The sequence below is a fragment of the Drosophila obscura genome, unplaced genomic scaffold (genome assembly GCF_018151105.1).
Source record: "Drosophila obscura isolate BZ-5 IFL unplaced genomic scaffold, ASM1815110v1 contig_73, whole genome shotgun sequence".
NCBI lineage: Eukaryota > Metazoa > Arthropoda > Insecta > Diptera > Drosophilidae > Drosophila > Drosophila obscura.
In genome coordinates this window covers 9587872-9611388 of record NW_024542865.1, presented here as the reverse complement: position 1 = coordinate 9611388, position 23517 = coordinate 9587872, and the positions used below count along the sequence as shown (strand labels likewise).

The window sequence follows — 23517 nt, the reverse complement described above, 5'->3', positions numbered from 1 at the left end:
AATATTGTTTTCATTTCTTTTTATACCCGTACTCAAAAAAGAGTTAAGGTGTATATTATATTTATGATGTTATGATGATTAGATGTAGATGACAGATGTAGCAAAGAAATGTAAGATGTAAAATATTTTAAAATTCTACTACATAAATCATAAGCTCACAAATTTATATGCTGACTGAGTACGGGTATAAAAGTAGAGTCGCGTCAAAAGTAGCGACTCACACGTTCCTTCTTGTTATTTATTTTTTTTTTATTTGCAGTGTCAAATTGAAGGATTATAATTTATCGTTGGAGTGCTATCGAAACCTCTATTTCATTTATATGAGCTCAAAACGGATACTACGAACAGATGGATCAGATGGATTTAACAGGCAAGGGTTAAATCTTATCAAAAATAATTACACTTACAAGTATAGGATGCAAGTCACAAAAGAATATTTTACCGAAACTTAATTTTCGAGCCATACGGGAACCGAACCAAAATCAGATTCGGTTTTATTCCCTGCTATTTGTTATTAAATTCCGACTAAATCCATTCTCAATTTGGTGCTATAAAAACATTTTTTTATTCTGCAGATAAGTGAGAAAAATTTCACAAGGATCTAAGAATAACTACAGAAAAATTAGCTCATCGAAATAACACACAAAAAAAAATCTTAAAATGTACGAAAAAAATTTGCAAAAAAAAAAGGTAAGCAATTAGAGAAAATGTTTAAGAATAAAGATTTTAGAGTGTCTCGCCCATGGGTTTAATAATTATCTCGTGTACTTGGACATGTGGGGGCGTGGCAACGGCATAGAGGACAGCCTGGGAAATGTCCTCTGAACGAAGCATGCGTCCGCTGATGGCATCCCGTATGCTATCCGGTAGAATTTCCGTGTCCACCACACCAGGACTAATGCTCTATAGGAGGACAAGAGGATAAAATAAATATAGTAAGCTATAGAGATGGCAACGGATGATGGGGTGGAGGAGGACCCACAGTAATTTTGATGCGTGTTCCCAGGGCCAGGAACTCCTGGCGATAGCCCTCTGTCAGGGCAGTCACCGCATGCTTGCTGGGCGGATAGACATTCACATCGGGCAGGACGTCCTCCTTGGCGGTCATGGTCTTGTGCCCCAAGATGCTGTTGATGATTACCACATGGCCATCGAATTTGCGCTCTCGCATTGAGCGGACAGCGCGCTGTGTGCAGAGGACAACGCCCATGATATTCGTCTGGATAACCTGCTGCATAAGCGCTGGATTCATGTCCACCAACTGGCCCGACTGCAGAGTGCCGGCATTGTTCACGAGTATATCGATGGCACCGAACTTCTGGATTATCCAGTCGAAGGCCTCCGTCACCGAACTCTCGCTGCCCACATCACAGTACAGGGCTACCAGTTTGTCCTTGCGGCCGGCGGGCAGGCGCTGCTGCAGCTCCTTGACGCGCTCTACGCGACGCGCCAGTCCAACGACCGTTAGTCCCGCTTTGACCAGGTCCACAGCAATGGCCGATCCAATGCCCGAACTGGCACCCGTTACGACGGCCACGCGATTTTGCCAACGATCCATGTTGTTTCCCGGTTAGCGACTATTTCTGATCTCTGATCGAATGGTAGCTGCGTCTCCTTTTATAACACCCTGAGGTTGCGTGTGGGCACCCACCACCACCAGTAATTTCTCTGTCTAAACGGGTTCTAACCGCTGGCCATACTAAGTTATAATTACGACGGTGGAGGCGGGGGGGTCTAGTCAAGCGTGTCTAGTCGATGAGAATTTGCCAACTCAGGGCTCTGGCCACTACTGGGGGAAACGTGCAGTGGCAGTGACTGCTGCTGGCAACGAAAAGAGTACTAGAACTGATTTAAAAAAACATCTGCTGGAGTGATCATATGAATGAATATGAAACGTGAACGAGTAGTTGTACGAGGCGGCTACTTTACTTAATTCAACCTTTGCTGGCTGTTTCGTGTTGAAGCTTAGAGAGGATGTTTGCTAATTAGGGTACTCCGAAAACGAGCTGTATTTTCTTGAAGTTCTCAATGAATAGTTCGCGTTTGCCTCCGTAGCAATTTTGTGGGACATCAATCATCAATTACAGTCATCTCCAGACATCTAAATTTAGAATGTACTTTTAATATTAGTTTTCAGATTCATAAGACTTATTCAATTAATTTCCATGGCATTATCTTGATAAGTGCACTTGCCCAAAGCCATCTGTCCACACGCTCTTTTCAGCCTGTTGAGTGTTGAAGATTACTATGGTCAGACCTTTAATAGCCTGATTAACAAACAATATAACTTTTATACAAACATCAGAATAATGACATGTCAATTAGCCCGATGTTTCTTAATCGGAAATTATATGAATCTCCGCTCCCCAGTTGCCATTCCCATTCCCATTCCCATTGCCCATTCCAATCTTTTATTGAAAACACAAAACGTATTAATTGATTGATACTTTTTATAACTTTTTATTTGATTTTCTTTACAATTTGGTGGTACTGCTATCGTGCAGCATCCTTTTTTTGGGGTGGGGGGGGGGCGTCTACCAGAAGCCACCTTTGCCGCCGCCCTGTCCCTGCATGCCACCGCCGTAGCTCATGCCCATATCCATCCCGTTGTAGGCACAGAAGGCTTCACCGTTCTCGATGCACGGCTCGTACGATCCCTGGGCCTGGCTCTGAGCAAAGAAAGTGTTCGGCACCGGACAGGTGAGAGGGGAGCTCATGGAGCTGTAGTCTCCCATGCCCATCATACTCTGCATGGGCATGGAATTCTGCCCCGCCATTGAAGCTCCTCCCATACCAGGATACTGCTGCTGCTGCGGCTGCGGCTGCATGCCTCCTCCTCCGCAAAGGTTCATGGAACTCACATGATTCGGGGCCTGGGTCTGGGCCGGGACGGCAGGCGGGGCCTGGGTGTGCGTCTGAATGGGAGCCGCCTGCGAGTGGCCACTAGAGGGCCACTGTCCACCGCTGTAGCAAGATGCATTCGGCTGCATCAGGTCTCCCACTTGAGGGTACAGGGGTGCGTTCACGGGCTGTCCGTTCCAGAATGAGAAGTTTGCCATTTTGGTGCCGCACGAAGGTTTTTTTTTCTAGAATTTCGTTACAAAAATTATTTTAAATAAAATTTTTTTTTGGGATAATTTTTGTTTTTGCTTTTATGCACAAAATTTTGTTCAGCCGAATGATGTGAACAGTTCGAAAGTAAGATTAAAACTGAGGAAAACCACAGGAATATTTCCCAACTCATTTGACATTTGCCTTTGCCAGCTTCATGGCTGCCTTTATGCATGAAATTTCGAGTCACATTTTATGCCAAGCATGTAGTCCTTAATGTCAAAAACGTATCGTACAATCAAGCAGGGCGTTTGAATAGATTGAATGAAGCAGTGCTTATTAACCCTTCAGTAAAGCATTAATGTGATTTGGTCTATAAACATTTCAGGCAATATTTTTTATTAATATGACCACAAATAATAACCAAAATAAATTCCATGGTATGTATTTTAATTAAGATTACGTTTAATTAAGTATACGCTAATTCTGAAGTGAAATTTTGTAGATCGAAGCCATGCTGTTTAATTTACAGTTCAGCTATTCAAATTGCTGGATTATTTATTTACTTTGAGACTTAAAATTAAAAGTAGAAGAAATTCGCTATGGACCTCAGTCCGTGATGGTTAACTTAACAATTTATTGGCTTCAGCTCAGAAAAAAATTTTTAATATTTGAGAGCTTCCGTAAATAAAGAAAACAGCTTTATATAACTATCAAACTTCTTCTAAAATGTAGAAGAATATTAACATTTTTAGAAGCCCTCTCTTTGAATATGATATACTTTTTCTGAATCTATTATATTTAAATTCAATTTTGAGCGTACAAATTTTGAGCGAATGGCCTCACAGTGGACCAAATATGTATCCCATAATGGGCATAAAGTTTCCCCGCTCGGCTCCGCTCTGCGTTTTAATTCAGGTCAGTCCATGTTATTTAGCATACAATTTAATACAGTGATAAATGACATTTCTTTTCATTTTCATCTGTGTTTATTTTTATTTTTATTCGTTTCGTTGTCTTGGGGCGACGCTGCTGCTTAGCCTTGCCTTGTCCGAATCGGGGGCGCCCTTGCTGGGTTGGGCGGGGCGGTGTGGTTCTGGCGTTTGTGTTAATTTTTAAAAAGGACGCCAACTGTCATGGATGCAGCGTGGATGTTAATGATGAAGACGTGGCAAGAAACGTTTGTCCCACCCAAGGGTAGCCGTCGGGTATAATGGTCTCCAGCAGCAGCTGGGTAAAGGAAAAGTGACTTAAAATACCTAACAGCAGCAATCCGGATTAGTTTCCAGTAGAAGATCACATTTATACAGGATAATGTTATGGTGCAACAATGGATTAAACAAAACAAAAAACTGTCCTTTGCAGTAGATATGCGCATGGGCTACGTACTCGTGTCACATCGCAATTGTTCAAGTTAGGATCGAATATCTGTGAAATAAAACGATTGCGATCGATTGTTGCAATGAGTTCCTCGCATTTGATTTTGGGAGGAAACAATGAAATAGTTTAGAATATGTGCTATAGTTTATGGAGGAGTGGATGTGTCCTCTTTTTCCACCCAAATATTTGTATCGAAATCTCCAACGTTATATAATAAGTGAGCCATAATCCAAAGGTTTTTCCTATATACAATGGGGCTTCGGGCTTTGTGGCGCATACTGGGCCGTGCTGTAAGAGCCGTTACAGTGCCAGTGCCCGCTTCCATCTCTAGGGCATAAAGCATAATATCAAAACACTTGAACTGAGTGGAAACGAAGGCGAAAAGCGAAGCAGAGCCGGCAGCAGAACAACAGCTAGCAGAAGACAGCAGGAACAAGAATAAGAACGGACAGAAACAGCAGCAGGCAGCTGATGTGTATGAAGCTGGAGAAAGATACAAAGATACAAAAAAAAAGGAAAAAAAAGAGCGCCACATGGCAGGTGGTGGGGGTGTTGATAATGATGGCAAAGACAAAAGCCCCACCCATGGCTAATGGGACACAGACTGACAGAGGGGGTGAGGGGCGGTCTATCCGGCTGTCATGCCCATGTCCTTGACGCGGATTGCAGTGGCGACGCCCTCGCCTCCGTCTCCGTCGTAGTTAAATTGCCTGTCCTCGGCCGGCGTCAGCATTGTGTCATTGCTAGTATTAAATCAGACCCAAACAAATGATGATGCATAAGTACGACACAAGTTGTACAGACATATTTACATATTTACGTAAATTGTACATTTGTATGTATGTATTTTAAGACCCACTAGGAAAAGCACACGGAAAAGATTCACTGGAAGAACGGATGCTTCGTAGGCAAAGGGTGCGATAAAAATAAAAAACATTAAAATCTAAACGAATAAAATATAATATATAAGCACCGCATAAAGTAAGCTGCAATTCGTAACAAATCGATGGAGCGTTATCGATTCCAGCGTAACGTTAATGCCACTCACCACCCTATGATCAGATATCTTAGGCACTGGGATATCGCTAAGCCAGTAGTACTTACCTCCCCACAAACATTCTCTGAGATTGAAATTTAGGGCAAATGCAATGCAGACAGCCCACATAAACTACATACATATACATATGTAGAATTTTATGGACATTGTGCAGCTGGAGAAGATATTGGACCATATTTGATGCTATCAATGTAACAGTTTATACACAAGTTTTAGCAGTCTTCCACATAATTATCTAAAAATGTATGAGTATTAATAGTAGTAGTAGTAGTAATAGTGTGGGGTACTACCAGTTTCTTCCCTGCATAAAAACAACAATAAAATCTTTAAAAGCTGAACTAAAGGAATTTCTGAACCTACCCAGCAGTTCTGCGGACTAGCCCTTGCCTAGCTATCTGACTAGCCCAGCCGGTCCGTCACTGGCCCGTAGACTAGCCCGACTATATGCAAAATCCTATACCATTTTCTCATTGCATGTCATTGGGGTTGATGTGTCGGCAGGCATTGCATCAGCGTAGTCTAGACCACTGGCTAGGCTGGGTAGACCGACCATGGACTGGACCACCTGGCCTAGACACCGGGCTAGGCTGAGTATACCAGACCATGGACTGGCCCACGTTGCCTAGACCACTGGCTACGCTGAATATACCAGACTATGGACTGTTACACGTTACCTAGACAACGGCTAGGCTGGCTGAGTGGCGAATAGTCTAGGCTCAATAGGCTTAAATCTAAATCTCAATAACTATTAACTGCAAATAATAAATAAAAGCGAAAAAACCTTTCAGTGGCGAAAAAAATAAAACAAATTCCTTCCTGGCTTAAATCTAAATCTTAATAACTATTGACAATTATGCGTAGCTTTTTTTTATTATTTTTTGAAATCACCTGCTTCTTTTGCAGGCTCTCCCATTTCAATTGATGCTGAAAATATATTTGAAGAATTATTTTAAATATTGTTATTTAAGATTGGATTTAACTTATTACTTACGATGATCGCAGAGTAAAAATGTTCAAGAGACTTAAGACACCTCTTGCCTAGCACCCCATCCACATTGCAGTCAAAGCCAACCCCGTCAGTGAAAATATTTTTTAAATTTTGACCAACTGAGCCAACTGAGGCATTGATCTGTTAAAAATATTTTGTTAGTTATATTAGATAAGTTAGACATATGTACTATCAACAATACGTACGTATTCGTCACGATTACCCTTCCCAATTTAAAACTACACCGATAGAAAAAAGCACTGAAATTTTAATATTTTCACTTAGATTTTAATATTTATGCCATTGATTTTCATCCAAGAGTGGTTGTATTCATATTGAATATTTTTCACTTACATTTTGATATAAATATGAAAATATTTAAATTTAATATGTTTCATATTTAAATTTAATATGTTTCTTATTTAAATGTAATATGCTTAATATTTAAATCTAATATGTTTCATATTTAATTTAAAAATATTTTATGCTTAAATTTAATATTGTTGATATTTATATTGAGTAATTTTTAATTCTTGAACTAATTGGTTATTATTTTGCCTATGCGGACTACATTTCAAGTCCTCATGGTGTGAATTGGTGAAAGTTTTCAACTAGAAATAATCGCAACATAAGTAGAACTGCATTGGTTGTGATTCAAGGCGGCAGCAGATTGAACCAGTTGGGAATTCGAGGGACATAAAAAAAATATAAACATAGCTAAAATAAATACAAAAAATATTTATTTTTATTTAATATGGAATATTTAAAATAAAAAGTTTTTCCTTTTGATTTTAAAACAATTTTGAAATCAAGTCATGTTCATATTCAATTTAAATATAAAACATATTAAACTACAAATTTAATATATTATATTTATTTTAAAGTGATTTGTATTAAGATTAAATATGACCGTATTAAAAATGCCATTTTAATACAATTACATTTTAATCAAAGCGAATTCTATTTAATTTTACTATGTTTGGATTTAAAAATCGCATTTTAAATTCAAATATGATTGTAGTTATTTTTACTATGCCTTTTTTCTATCAATGTATAGTTAACTATAATAACTATAGTTAATAATGCAATTTAAATGTTTCTATAGTCGTTGTTTGGGGCGCAAAGCCTTACCTGCAGCAGCTTCTGGTTACCAAGTTTTCGAGATAAGCCGTTCTGTATTTTCTTCTCTATTTTGATGTCCCTTTGCTAAGTTGCGACTAGGAGTCATAGGAGTCAAGCAAGAGCAAGAAGAAAAACACTCGATAGTGTCATTTGATGGGAAGTTCGGTTACTTTTGAGCTATGGCTTAGCTGGCCTAAGCCTCTCGCTCTCGTAACAGGTTCAAGCGATCAACTGGGGGCCGGCCGGACTCTAATGACTCCGGCTTGGCCTAATCACTCCGCTTCAGAGAACTTTAACGGAAGTGGTGCGGCGCATAGGAAGTGGAGCGGGGACGGGGGCAGGTTCGTGGGCAACTTGGGCAATGTCCAGCTGCAGGCAGAGCTAAAGAAAGAGAGAGGAAGGAAGGGAGGGACTGCCTGCCGTCTTACCGCATCACATAGCCCTGCCAATTTATTTAATATGCCGTACGTGAGCTTCCGCCGCTTCGTTTATGCGGCTCTGCCCCTCCGCCTACTCAGACTCATCCTCTCTTTCTGGTCCACCTCCACTATGCTTCTGGCCTTGTCTCTGCTACTGTGTATGTGTGTGTATGTTTTTTTTTGCACTTTCTCGCATTTCATTTCACTTTACTGGACGTTTTCAAATTTTTCACTTGAGTGAGCTTTTTCAGGCGGCTTCACATCTTTAACGATGTGAAACAGAACACAAATAAAGCGCACAGAAATTGCAGGAGCAGAGCTGTAGTAGGCGGAACAGGAAGAGGGGAAGTGGAGAACTCTCCGACCATTTGTAATAAGCAAAGCCCTCCTCAGAGAAAGAGAGAGAGTTGGGACGTGGAACGTGGAGGTGGAACAGCCAACATGCGAGGTCCAGTCCTCCTCACTGACCGAGGCCTCTCCGACAGTTTGGCACAAAAACAATATGTAAAGGATATTGTTCGGGGCTCTCTTCAGTGCCAAAGGAGTAGGTTTATGAGACAAGAAAATTGCCCAAAGAACAAGTGAACACTCTAGAAAATTACAAGTTTCGATGGGGAATAAAGAAAGATGTGGAAAACGTCATTCAAAATGAAAATCTGATCTGAGAAAATTATGATGTGATGTGAGAAAATTATGATGTATTTTATGACTCATTTTACCATTTTTTTAAGATTTTAAATAGTTTTTTTTAGAGCAGCAATTGAGTCAATTGGCGAATCTATGTACTAAATCTTAGAACTGATCAAAATTACCTTGCTTGAAGCTACCACATATCCATTTCGTACTTGGTTTTCATTGAATAATATTATTTAAAAACATGAATTTGTTTGTACCACACTATGCTGCATACATTGATTTTTATTTTTATTATTATACACCCAAAACATTTAATAAAAAATTAAATATCCGCTTTTTTACTGATTTTACGCCGTGTCATAATTATCACTCGGCTTTTGCGGCGTCGATATAAAAAAATATTGATTGATTTTTAAAAGAATTGTGAGAACTTTTATAAAATAAAATCGTGTTTATACAATGGCTAATATGAAGTTATAACATACAAGTTTTATATTTATTTATTTTTTTATTTATATGTATATAACGAGAAGGAACGTGTGAGTCGCTTCTTGGGACGCGACTCTAATTATACCCGTACTCAGTCAGTATATACATTTTTCAGCTTATGATTTTTTAGAATTTTAGAATTAAAAAAAAAAATTTACATTTTTCATTTTTTTTACATCTGTTATCTACATATACAATGTATATTCTACATCTAAGATGTAGATTGTTCATGTACCATTTAGATTCTACATCTCCTCCGCTAGGGGTTGCTCGCGCACTGAACGCGGCAGAGTGTGCGAGCGAGAAAGAGAATCAGTAGCATCAGCTGCGCTGGAGAAGGAGAGGGAACCAACAGAAAATTAATTTCTTCATTCTGGCTATAATTATGATCCGATCTGATTCAGATTCGGCAATCTGGTAGATATGGTAATTTTCTACGATACTGCGTTAGTTTTTTTTTTTAGTTTTATTGTATCTTTAAAATTGTGCCTGCCACAGATTTTCGTCCTTTGTGGGGGCGGAAGGGGGCGGGGCGAAATTTTGAAATACACTTGTTGCAGTGTGATATCACATGAGTCTGGAAACAAAATTTGGTTTGCTCTAGCTTTTATAATCTCTGAGATCCAGGCGCTCATCAAGACGGACGGACAGACGGACAGACGGACGGACAGACGGACATGGCTATATCGACTCGATTATTGATGCTAATCAAGAATATATATACTTTATGGGGTCGGAAACGTTTCCTTCTCTGCGTTGCACACATCCACTTTTACCACAAATCTAATATACCCCTTAACTCTTTTTTGAGTACGGGTATAAAAAGTCTAGCTTTTAGGTAAAAACTATGAACTAACTAATATTAGTTTTCTTTTATTTTTATTTTCTATTGTTTTATATGTTTCTTGATCTTTGGAATTAAGAGAACAATGTATTGTTAAAAAGGGTTCCGTTTTTAGACTAAAGTTTTTTTTAGTAGCATTCTTTTGCCAACAAAGTACGCTAATAATGACTAAAATATTTTAACGAATATACGAGTTTTTTTTTAGTAAATCAATGTAATTTTCTGACATTTTGGAATCATAAATGCAGCAAAATTTAATGCACATATTTGTTAAAAAATCATTGCTTAGTGTAATTTAATGAATTTTGATGGGGGGTTTTAGCATCTAAATTTGAAAAAGTTGTTGCCGGCTATTTTTGGTGGGAGATCTTTTGATCCCTTGCCGGAGTTTCCACAAAAAATTCAAATTGTCATTAAAGTATTTCGAAATCACATGACATAGCCAGAGGAAAGCGTAAACAGCTGCTAGGGCTTGACTTTCGGCTTAGAGTTAAAGAGGATATTCCGTCAAGGACAGCGAGCCGTACAATGTTCAGCATCGTCAGTGTTTGTGTCTACCAATGCGAGTGCGAGTCCTCTGAAGCTCATCCGCAGTCCCAGCCCATTCGTCCTCATAGCCATCAGTCTTGATGGTCCACGCGAAGCCAAGCCAAGCCAAGTCAAGCCATGCCACGCCACACTGAGCCAACCCGAGCCCAGGCCCAGGCCCAGGCCCAAGCCCAAGCCCGACCTCGCCCCGTGTGCGATTCTTTGTGTTTGCGCATTCGAGTGACGTGATGCGGCAGCTGCGCCGTGTCCTTTTATCCCCGTTTCTGTCTCGTCTCCTTGCTGGACTTACATCCGTTTTATACCCGTTACTTGCAGAATGCAAGGGTATATTGAGTTCGTAGTCAGAACAGCAACCGCTCAAAGCTGAAATAATGCAAATATTAATTTTTACCTATTCTATTAAGAATTTACTGCTAATTATAGACTTAGATAATATAATTAACGCTAAATACAGGACAGCCAAGAAAGAAGACTGTTTTAGGGTGTGGATAATTCCAAATGACATATTTTTAGGTGATATTTAGTGGGATATTCATAAGTTTGTTATGGAAGCTAAAAACAAGACTTTCAGAGTTTATAAAAGTAAGCAAATAATTCGGTGGCTACACTCCTAAGAATACGCAGGCAGATCATACTCCTATGTATTGAGATACCAATGGTATCGAAAGAATAAAATATGTACATATATATACTTTATGTACATTGTATAGTCTGTATAGTCCTGCAATCAATTTAAAAATATTATGCGTTCAGATTGTCCTATAAATATGTATATATGTATATTCCAAAAAGTATTTCAGCTAAATTAATATGGATTAGCGCAGGTAAACCCAGCTAAATATCAAGGGTATCTTTTAGTCCAAATATGCACCATGACATTCCCAATTGTTTTTCCGTCGTCGTTTGGCTCTTTTTTTTCCATCCATTGCAGTATTCCAAAGTGAGTATTTCCATATTTATAGTTTTTGAAATAGCTCCTAACTAGCTTAGTCCTGGCAAAGGGTCCAAAGTGGAACAGGCAGATGGAGGGGGACTTGCAGTCCACTTGGAAATTGAATATCCTCTGGTCACGTTTGCATAGAAATTGCTCGATTTTCGTTCTGACTAACGTAAATGAGATGAAGTGGATGAAGTCTCTTGCCAAGTTATACAGTTTCTGATCTTACAAAGCCAAAAATGGTCTCACATTCATGCTGTTTTTACATTCTTGCATTTTAGTGGTGTTGAATGTGGAGATTTAAAAGCGATATCCAATATGATAGGGCGAGAAAATGAAGAAAGAATGTTTTAAAGTCGAAAGATATATTATTTCCTTTTAAAAATGTCTAAATTTTTTGTCCATATACTCGTAATATAATAATTCTAACCAATTCCATTTTTTTGATGAATTCCCCATTTATTAATCTATTTATGGCTTTATAAGCAGTCGAGGAAAACAAAGCCTTTTCGATTTGGTGGTGCGGGGACGACTGACCATCATCTGACCATTTAGTTAGAGGTTTTCCGTTCAACTCCCCTTTTCCCTTTTTATACCCGTACTCAAAAAAGAGTTAAGGGGTATATTAGATTTGTGGTAAAAGTGGATGTGTGCAACTCAGAGAAGGAAACGTTTCCGACCCCATAAAGTATATATATTCTTGATCAGCATCAATAGCCGAGTCTATATAGCCATGTCCGTCTGTCCGTCCGTCTGTCCGTCTGTCCGTCTGTCCGTCTGTCCGTCCGTCCGTCTTGATGAGCGCCTGGATCTCAGAGACTATAAGAGCTAGAGAAACCAAATTTGGTTTCCAGACTCATGTGATATCACACTGCTACAAGTGTATTTCAAAATTTCGCCCCGCCCCCTTCCGCCCACTCAAAGGACGAAAATCTGTGGCAGGCACAGTTTTAAAGATACGATAAAACTAAAACCGCAGTATCGTAGAGAATGCCCATATCTACCAGATTGCCGAATCTGAATCAGATCGGATCATAATTATAGCCAGAATAAAGAAATTAATTTTCAGTTTCTTCCCCTGCCCCCTCCGGCAAACAACAACACAACTCATTTTCCTTCTCGCTCGCACACTCTGCCGCGTTCAGTGCGCGAGCAACCCCTAGCGGAGGAGATGTAGAATATGAGTGGAACATGTACAATCTACATGTTAGATGTAGAATAGACATTGTATATGTAGATGTAGATATCAGATGTAGCAAAAAAATGTAAAATGTAAAATTTTTTTTTTTTCTAAAATTCTAAAAAATCATAAGCTCAAAAATGTATATACTGACTGAGTACGGGTATAAGTAGAGTCGCGTCCCCAGAAGCGACTCACACGTTCCTTCTCGTTTTTTTTTGTAGTAGGTCCCGGGGAATTTTTAGGTTTGCCTGTTGACCTTCAGCAGTTTAGTGACATTTATAAATTTTTATCGCCACAACGTGTTCATAACACACACACACACACATAGCGAAGCACACACAGAAACACTCACACATGCTGGACAGGAGCGCGACCCACACAATCAACGCACAAATGTATGCCGCGGGTTGGGGCAGGGACAGGACGGTGACGGGGTAGGGGTAGAGGAGAAAGCAGAATATTGATGGCAAAACTTCATGAAGCATAGCCAACTTTTTTATTCGTCCATTTTTGTTATTGTTTTATTTTCTTTTCTTTTTCGTTTTTGCAGTGCGTAAATGTCAGATAAGACGCACACAAGTATAGACAGACCATGCGGTATGTGGGTGGAGAAAGGACTTGCAAATACCCTGCTAAAGTGCGAGAGAGTGTTTCTGATTATTCAATTCTTAAGAATTATAAGAAGTCATCGAAAATGTTAGGCTTTACAGGCCATATGAGATAAACAGAGCGAATGTCATTAAGGATCAAAGAGTGACTGGGATGTTGAATGTGTGAGAGAGATGAAGAAAATATGCATATTTTCAGGTGTATATTGATCACACAAGCTGTGGCACCAACTAAAACTCCCTGTCATTTGGATGCCATACACTTGGTGCTGTTGCTGGTGCGTGCAATTTTTAGCTTACAGCTGTCAGCTGACTAACCAACGCACAACACACAACGCACACACACGCACCCACTCCCATACCCACAACCATCCCACGCACGTTTATACATACGAGTATTCACCCACACATAAAGAGAGAGAGAGAGAGAGAAGGAAAAACTAAACGAACCAAACAATTTGGTGAACTGCAAACGAATCGAATGGACAGCCAGCAGCAGCAAAGACAAAAACTAAGGCTGTGCAGAGCGCTCTGAATAAAAAGGAAGCTGCGGTGCGGCGTGCTTGTTGCCTATGCATGAGGCTCGTCCTCCGTCTCCGTTGGCACAGAGAAATCCAGGAAGTTCCGGGTTGTCCTGTAACTGGACCTGCTGCCGCGCCAGCCACTGTCGATTGCCAAATGAATTTTGTCAGGCAGCGAAGGTTGAAATTGGCTTTTGCCTTTTGGCGAACGTATTTTGAATTTTAATGCGGCCCCACGAAAGCAAGAAGAAGAAGAAGAGCCACCGCAAGATGAAGAAGCAGGCAGGCAAACCCTTTTTTGGTGGCGTTTTTCTTTGTGATGTCTACAAAAGGAAAAAAAAAACAAAAACAAACACACGCACAGACAGTGGGGACTATTTCATTAGCAAAAGGAGCTGCAAACGCATTTCGGTACAGATTGGAGGGGAGGCTATGTGTGGCTTTGGTTTTTTTTTGTTTTTGTTGTTTCTTGCTAAAAATCAACACATCCTTCTCCAGGAACATACACACACACCCACACACAGGCACTACAAAGCAACCGCAATAGGATTGGATTAACAGTATCCAACAGAATCCAAGGTACATATACTCGCACTTACTTACACATACTCATACGAGTATATATGTATGTAAGTATGGGTTGCAAGAGAAAGTCACTCCTCGGATGATAGAAGTGAAAGCTGGTTGAGAAAGCCAAGTGGGTGGGTGGGTGCTAGTCGAGAGGTGGTCTCGGGACACTGATGGAGGAAATAGCATAGCATATTTGAATATTTGATTTCATTTAATATGTACGAATATTTCTGCCTCTCCGTTTATGGTGTGTTGTGTGATTGCATCAATCACCCAATCAATGGCACACATACACAATTCATCTCGAAGGTATCTTTATTAACCTCAACACTGAAATTAATTGAATATCCTTTTGGCCTTTGAAGTAGAAGTCGTGTTTGGTATCAGTTTATTATTGACATGTTATTCGGGGTGTTTGCTGAAAACCGTTTGATAATTGAGTTTAAGGCCACATGAATTAAACTCGGGTATTTCTTGTAACTTGTTCCAATGATTTAAGCTTCAATTACACTAAGCAGGCTGCTATTTAAGTTTCTGGCCTAACTATGAAAAACACAGCTTAGGCGTCTGAAAATGGTTTTATTATTTTTAACAAAATTCTTTCCCTTTTTTAAACCCTTTTTTGAAACATTTGTACCTATTTTCACAACACTTTTGGCACTTAGAAAACGTATCTATAAAACGGGCTTTAACCGCGTTTTTTTTTGCTTTAAAACATAAATACCGTCGATTACACTACTCAACAAAATCGAACTTTTTATTTAGGCTGAGAACCAAAATGACTTTTTCTGATAGATTTCGGGATTTAAAAATTTTTGTAGTACTTTATTTTTTTTTTTATGGTGTAACTTTTTTTTTAAGGAATTTTTAAAATCTGGTATTTTTTTCATGGTTTTTATCAGAGAACTTTGCAGTTCTGGCAAATGCAGCTATAAATCGGACCCAGACACTTTGTATCTGCAGCTTAACGCCTGGAAGATGTTAAGCTTTCAAATTCAAATTTCAGAATTTTTTGCAGTATTTTTTTTTCTTCCAAATTTCGACTTTAACAACTCGGGAAAAGTCGAAAGAAAAATAATTCTTGGCTAACATTTTTAGTTTTAGATAGAAGCATTAATTAGGCGTCGTTTAAGGTATTGTTCATTAAAATTATGAAATTTGAATTTGAAAGGGTCCGATTTATAGCTGCATTTATCAGCTTTTCAGACGTGCAAAGTTCTATGCAACCAGATATAAGATACTCAAGTTATGTGAAAAATAAAAGCACTACCTCTGAAAAAAAACATAAAAAAAATACCAGATTTTAAAAAACTAAAAAAAAAAAACTAAACCATAAAAGTAACCATAATTCGTTAAAAATTTTAAGCCCCAAAATCTATCAGAAAAAGTCATTTTTGGCCACAGCCTAATTGTCGTGTTGACTAGTGTTATTGATTATGTTTCGATTTAATATTTAGAAATTCATGACTCTTCACCTGTATAGATGTTAAACACACATTAAAGCGCCACGTTCGTATTTTTGGAATTTTGTGGGTTTCCACGCTAACACACATTTTTTACCACATGAAAAATCTTATTAATGGTCGTCATACTAATGCTTAGGGATACCTCAATCCCACAGTATGTGACATGATGATCTTGCTCAATCATTTCGCGCACAGCATAGATATTTTGTGGCACAAAAATTCATTTTAAACTACCTTCACGAAATTCGCCCTGCAACGAAGAAAGTCCACGGTTGAATTCGCGATACCAGTTTCTTACATTGGCAATGTATGATGTTTTATCAATAAAAGCTGTACTAAGCTGATCTAAGCATTCTTGGCTTAAAAATCCACCTCTAATTGGTAGAAAAAGACATTTCTAAGTCTATAGTTTCAATTTTTGCCTGAGATGAATTGTTGATTTATCGTTAATCGATATCAAGCATGGTCGTACATGAAAATGTTGTTTGTTTGTTTAATGCATAAAACTTCAAACTGTTTTATGCAACAGACCATTTGGTACTAGTACACTGATAGAAAAAAGGCATAGTAAAAATAACTAAAATCATATTTGAATTTAAAATGCCATTTTTAAATACAAACATAGTAAAATTTAATAGAATTCACTTTGATTCAAATATATGTAAATGTATTAAAAATGCTTTTTTAATACGGTCATATTTAATCTAAATACAAAACACTTCAAAATAACTATAATATATTAAATTTGTAGTTTAATATGTTTCATATTTAAATTGAATATTATTATGAATTGATTTAAAAATTTTTCTTTTAAAATCCAAAGGAAAAACTTTTTATTTTAAATATTCCATATTAAATGAAATCAAATATTTTTTGTATTTATTTTATGTTTATATTATTTTTTTATGTTCCTCGAATTCCCAACTTGTTCCAGCTGCTGCTGCCTTGAATGCACAGTAAAATTATCTTAGCGCAGGGGCATTATCACAACCAATGCAGCCCTACTCATGTTGCGATTATTTCTAGTTGAAAACTTTAACCAATTCACACCACGAGGACTTGAAATGTAATTTGCGTACGCAAAATAATAACCAATTAGTTAAATATTAAACATATTAAATTTAAATATGAAGCATATTAACATTAAATATGAAACATATTAAATTTGAATATGAAACATATTCAATTTAAATATGAAACATATTAAATTTAAATATGAAATATATTAAATTTAAATATTTCTATATTAATATCAAAATTTAAGTGGAAAATATTTAATTTTAATACAACCACTCTTGGATGAAAATCAATGGCATAAATATTAAAATCTAAGTGAAAAAATTAAAATTTCAGGGCTTTTTTCTATCGGTGTACGACTTGAAGTGACCTAGGCCAGAAGCATAAATAGAACCCCTCGTACTCGACAAAATCGAACCATTCCAACTTTTATCTAATAGATTTAGGACTTTAAATTTGTTTAATGAATTGTGTTTTATTTTCTACATTTTTGAAAAAAATGTTAACAATGTTATTTTTTTGTAAAGCCTTTTTAGAGGTAGCGCTTCTATTTTTTACATAACTTAAGTATCTTCTATCCCGTTTTAATCAACTTTGCCATTCTGAAAAGCTGATTAATGCAGCTATAACTATAACTATAACTAATATAAAGCTTTCAAATGGAAAATTGTTAATTTTTGTGCAGCATTTCTTCAAAAAACTACATCCTGTGTCCTTATGTTTTTTGTGTATACGTGCATTAATTACGCGTCGCTTAAAAATCTATGGAGAAAAAGTCTAATCAAACAATTTCAAAGCCAAATCTATCAGAAAAAGTCGACGAACACACGTAGTTGTCAATGAATTTTGTCATGTTACAAACCTGTGCTTTTGCTCTCGCTGGTCTCCTGGTTCTGTTTTTCCTTTCTCTTTTTGCAGCCTTGAAAAAATGTTGATTTTTCCACACCAGCTATTCCCCATCCTTTCACCAACAGTTTTTTGTGGCCCATCTCTGAACAGCAAAGATTTCTGCTTATGATTGAAGCCAACGCGAAGGGGTCAGACAGAGCACAGAGATAGATAGATAAATGTACGAGTAGCAGAAGGATACATGGGTGAGGCGAGGGAAATGGAACGAGTAACAAAAGTGTGGCAATTACAAGACAGAAATTGTCAATTGATTGCCACTTAACACGTGCGCTCACTTCAAATCAAAATAGACAATGGAAGGGAATAGCAAAGGCAAAGGAAAGGGTAAGGAAAGGGTAAGGAAAGGGTGGGGCAGAAAGCGTGCTGTCAGCTGTCAATTGCCAAGTCAGTTACCAAGACCAGGACCCAGTTTGCAGAACATATTCAATCCATTCGATTGCCCCCCCCCAAAAGCTCTACAAAATCGAGACTTAAGAACTGAGAACTGAGAACTGAGAAATGCTGAGGCCGAGTGCTGAGCTAAGCTGAACTGAACCTGAGCCTGAGCCTTCGCATGATTTCATCTTCATTTGGCTTCAATCAGACGTGAAATTGTTCAGTGCAGGGACACTACTATATACGAGTGTTCCACGAATCATAACATATAATATCTTCATCAAATATTGACAGATTGGCCGCCCGTCTGCCCGGGCCCCCTAGCCGCAATCAATTGCATGCCATTAGGCCAAAAAACGATATTTTCATCTGCCACCAAAAAAAATCAAACACAAATTCGGTTCCTTCCCCTCCGCTTGTTCATGTGATCGATGTGAATGGAAATGTCAATATTTACTTTCAGGTCTCTGCCTATTTGCGTTGCTATTTATTATAAACTGATTTATGTACTTAAAGTTTACTTTTGGCGTATAAATTGGTAGGGCCTTTTGGTCGCTGCTGGAACTGCTTTAGCTGACACTGCAGGGTGTCCAAAATGTCGGTACTCTGTTGGTTATTTTACACTCAATTTTTGCATGGAATCCATTTAAAATATTTAAACATTCACCTGCAATTCATAAAGAAATATGATATTAATTTTACTACTAAATGTAACATTTCCTGTTCCATAGACTGTACCCTGTATCATGCTTCTAAGAACTGGCATAATTGGTTGTGCAATTGACCAAAACAAAATGGCAGGCTGAGACTGACATTGAGAGGGTCAGAACTGCTTTATGCTCTCCCCTGCCCACACTCATACATCAACATCTAAGAGGAAAAACAACAACAACGTCATCATCATTATAATCATCATTCCAGATTGAGATTCAGAGATTCGCTGTGGCCATCGGGGCAAAAAGCGATTACGCTTACGACCCCATGGTAGGAACAGCAACGGAACAGCCAGATAAATTAAGATGAAAAATATAAAATACAACAACAAAAATATGAGCTGACTCGTTGAAAATTCGAAGACAATTAATTACAGTTACGCGCGAGGCGTGAAAATGGCCAAGAGCGCAGAAAGACCGAGACGAGACCGAGCCAGAGTCAGTGGCACAGGCAGAGAACAGCAACTGCGAAAAATAAGGCATAAATAAGCGTCAGCAAATTATAAATTAATTCAAACGCATTTAATGAAGAAAAACACCGAAGCAAACAGAAGCCAGAGCCTTTCGTAGGAAGAACACACACACACACACCAAATGCAAATGCCGACCAAACTAAACAACGGACCCCGGACAGGGTCCGGGACAGGGATAGAGACAGGAACAGGGACAGACCCAACCATCACCATCAGCAGCACCAGGGACTGAAGCCAACAGAGAGCGCACAACTCAGTCAGACGTTTGAATTAAATAAATGAAATACATAAATAACCAGACATGAGGCGGCTATTCTCGATGCCCCCGACTATGGGATACCCGCTGCTTAATACGAGTAGAAGATCAGGAAATCTATGTCAGTATCCTGAGGTAAAAAAAATACATATATATTATTTGTATAGCTTTGCCGAAGATTAGAAGAATATCTTTAAGTTAATGTCATACAATTGCTGTCGCTTTATGTGCAAAAGACTTTTTCCTTCAGACTGTTACCAACAGTCGCACGAATTCCGCATACCCTCTGCACTCGACCAGTACACTGGGCATAAGAACGGATGAGCTGTTGATGTCGCTGTTTGGAGGAGTCGTTGGAGCGTTGTAGGAGCCAACCGCAAGGAAGGCCAAACCCAAACCCAAACCCAGCCCCAAAAATAAACAGCAACAGCAGAGTCGAAACAGGGAGAGCCACCAGAGCGCCAGCAGAGAGTGGGAATCGCTTATACTCCAGGGCTTCGATTCAATGTTACCCTGCTGAGCATACCAACACAGAGATGACCGCACCTGTAACGGTATCTACCTCTGTCTGCCGCTGAGGGCGGTCCAGGTTAGTAGAGCACCTGACCACACCTGTGTCTCTACATGTCTGATATAGTGCAGCCAGAGACAGACGAAATAAGCCCAAGGCTGGCTGTACAGCTGTGAGGCGACAGATACATGTAACATACATGCATCGAGGGCATGTGAATCAATGAAAATGACCTTGGCCATGGCTAGATAACTGTAACTGTAACCTTAACTGAATTCTGTTGCAACCCAACAAATAAGCTAAAATAAGATTATATTTCCATATCATGAATTTAATGATGTTTAGGCTACGGAAATTCTAGGAAATTGTGGCATCTGAAAATGCATCGCGAAATATTTCATCCCACACGAAATATTTTGAGAAATAAAATGTGAAGTTTTTCCCGGTTTTAGATCTGGCATTTTTCGAGGTCCCTGGGCCTGATATACCCTTAGTTTTCTCAGAGGACGTCTGTCTGGCAATACATAAAATAACCGAAAAATATATAAAAAGGAGGAAAAAAAAGAAAAAGCGGGAGAAGCAGCAACAGAAACAGAAACAGCAGAGGCAGGCAGCAACAGCAGCAGCAGCAACACAAAAGTTGGAGGAGGTAAAGCAACCCCCAGCAATTAATCAGTGAAATTGCAGGCGGAATATAATAAGAAATGAGCCGAAAAAGTCCGACCGAAAATGCGAGCACTTTAAAAAAAGCCGAACCACAGACAAGCGGAAAATTTACTTCACTTCTTTGCCACCCAAAAAAAATTAAGGAAAATATGCAAAACATTTTTTATAATTAATTTTTGATAAAAGTCTTGCGAAAGGGGAACCCTTGAAAATAATAATTACAATCGTTATTTTCAGCATAGATAAAATAATTTAAGGCTCAATACTGTGGATTATTCTTTTACCTCAAGCAGAACAAGTTAATTATTCTTAAATATCCTGAGATTAAGGCCCAATTAAACCTGAAAAGATTCGAGTACATGGGAGCAGATACATTTCAATATGGGCATGATCCATAAAAAAATAACCAATGGAATTAAGTTCAGAAGCCAATATTTACGTAGAATAAATAGTAGCAACGAAAGGAAAGAAAATAATGCACAATTTTGTCCATATCAAACGCCCAAAAGCCAAAAACAATCGAGTTGGAAGCGATAATGAAAAGGCAGCAATTTTCACTGCATTTACATCGATATGTATGTACATACGAACATGCAGACAGTGAATGCTGCCTGGGTGGGACAGCTATCTATGGTTACTGCCAGCCCATCTCCATTTATCCCAAGATATACATTCGTTCGGCATATAAAACATTCACTGTACCTGCACACATATATATCTACATATGTATATAGCGTAGTGTGTGTATGGCTATAGTTCCTGCCTGATAACTGACCGTAAATCGTTTCGTGCCCGTTTGTCCCTACCTTCAGACTCCCCCATCCCATCCCATCCCATCCTCATCCGATTCCGGGTAACTCGTGGATTTATGATACTCGTGCGAAATGTGAGAATCTCTTGCACAGCTCCCACTCCGGCGAGCATATTTGTCAGTTATAAAATGGCTGCGAGATGATGGCAGGTCTAACGCTCGTTACGGCTGTCAGTCGTCGTTGTTTTGTTGTAACACATTTTCAACACATTTTTGACAGTGTCAGCGGTGCGAACGAACATCGGACATCAGACATCAGGCAAGGGGAGAATACTATGCCCCAAGGGCGATTTATGGGTGGGTATGTGTGTGAGTGTTTCAACTTGAACGCCTTTTGCATTTGGGCATTTCCTTTCGACTCGTCGCACTCACACTCGCCGACTCCTTCCGCCGGCTCAGAGCCTCAGAGCCGATTTCCATTTACATTTGTCCACAGCGAAATGGTTGGGAAATATGCTCTCTTTCTCGACCCTCGACTCCGCTCCGACAGTTGAAATTGTTAAATACTTTTGGCATAATTGCAAAAACATCTGACAACTACGAGCATGTCTCACTGCCAACCAATTGGCATTGACTTGTGCGATACTTCGCAAGCATTTTGCAGCAGATTGAAGGTAGATGGCAGACCCAGAAAAACAGGCAGGAAAACTCTTTACTTTTTGGGTACACTGCTCTGTCCCTAGCAGGGCCTCAACAGTGACACAGAAACGAGTATACCCAGCGGTAGTCAGGCCACTGATCGAGGGTATTTGGAAAGATGAAATTGAATAGCGAACATTAATCAAGTTTTTACTTGGCCTGAAATTGCTCTCTCTGCCAGTTGGCAGAGCCCGGAGTCCTGCTCTTCGATCCGTAAGGGAAACAAACTGTCAGCACGCCAAACCCTTCCTCCATGGCAGGATGTCGCCCCCTGGCCATCAGAGCCCAGTCAGGTGTAAAGCGGGCAGCAGTCTGGACAAATGTTTGTGGCCAGGGCCATTAACTGCTGCCCGTGCTGCCATGCCCTGTCAGTGCCATGAGATGCATCTGCTAGGGTACGGGCTCTGGAAGAGGAGCTGCATCAGGGCAGGGCAACAGTTTAATTATAGCAAAATATTTGCGAAACCTTCTCTGTGCGTGTCTCTGGTTCTCTCTCTCTCTCTCTCTCTCTGGGCCACGCAAATCAATTAAGACTGAGAAATGACAGGCCGCAGGGCCGATGTCAACAAAATGAGAATTGCAGAAATATGACTCCAGTCGAGTTTCGCATTGAATCGATGCCCATCGAATTGAGTTCAGCAGCTCCAATTGGATGCCATATTTACGAAGCACACAAAGGGAACTCCACATATGGAATATCACTTAAGGTAAACATATTTCCTCGTGCCGAAAAAGGAAAAAAACGTATTTACATCCCACTCAAAAGGGAAAAGAGAATGCAAATCGATTCATGCCTGTGGACACATCTTCGGGCATCTGCCAGAAGCCTCCATTGGGACAGACATACCCTCGCACATCGGACATCGACATCGGGTCTCAGACATTCCACCGATTCCATCGAACTAGTTCCATGCCCATTTTAAGTCCATTGTTTGCACCAAAGTCCCTCGCAATACACGACTGGGGGACGACTTTGGGTCAAGCTATGAACCTGGTCCTGCGCTGGTTGCTGGCCAAAGTAATTATTCGGTATGAGACAGGCCATGGGAGAACCAAATAGCCGAAATTCCCCCAGTCCACCTCCTCCTCCAGGATATGGCTGCGCTGCACTCCCGCCTGCCCTGTTTGCCTGCAGCAAAGGACATTCCGTCTGAGCGTCTGACAATGTCGCAAAATGCTTTCGACTGGCGGATTCTTCGATATTCCGCAGTAGGCAGAAGTGTGCTTTCCACTGAGTTTAGTCAGTAAATAAAGTGCTCAGCTTCAAGCTGATCATACATGTATATTCTACTGCGATTGCCATAATTAGCTGAAGTGAAGATACAAC

At 39.4% G+C, this 23517-nt stretch overlaps 2 protein-coding genes across 2 annotated transcripts; both read right to left on the bottom strand.

The window, feature by feature from the left end:
* Positions 1–532: 532 nt before the first annotated feature.
* Positions 533–1601, bottom strand: LOC111068701 (farnesol dehydrogenase). Its single transcript, XM_022358376.2, has 2 exons — positions 983–1601; positions 533–903 (listed from the first exon to the last, which is right to left on the bottom strand). The coding sequence occupies exons 1-2, from the start codon at positions 1556–1558 to the stop codon at positions 727–729; spliced, it is 753 nt and encodes a 250-aa protein (XP_022214068.1). The 5' UTR covers positions 1559–1601; the 3' UTR covers positions 533–726.
* An 831-nt stretch (positions 1602–2432) lies between these two features.
* Positions 2433–3206, bottom strand: LOC111068705. Its single transcript, XM_022358385.2, has one exon. The coding sequence runs from the start codon at positions 3057–3059 to the stop codon at positions 2535–2537; it is 525 nt and encodes a 174-aa protein (XP_022214077.2). The 5' UTR covers positions 3060–3206; the 3' UTR covers positions 2433–2534.
* Between the last annotated feature and the right edge of the window lie 20311 nt (positions 3207–23517).

Coding starts and splice junctions, on each gene's coding strand:
- LOC111068705 (XM_022358385.2), bottom strand. CDS start 3,059: ATGGCAAACTTCTCATTCTGGAACGGACAGCCCGTGAACGCACCCCTG.
- LOC111068701 (XM_022358376.2), bottom strand. CDS start 1,558: ATGGATCGTTGGCAAAATCGCGTGGCCGTCGTAACGGGTGCCAGTTCG. Junction 904..982: donor GAACACGCATCAAAATTACT/GTGGGTCCTCCT, acceptor GTCCTCCTATAG/AGCATTAGTCCTGGTGTGGT.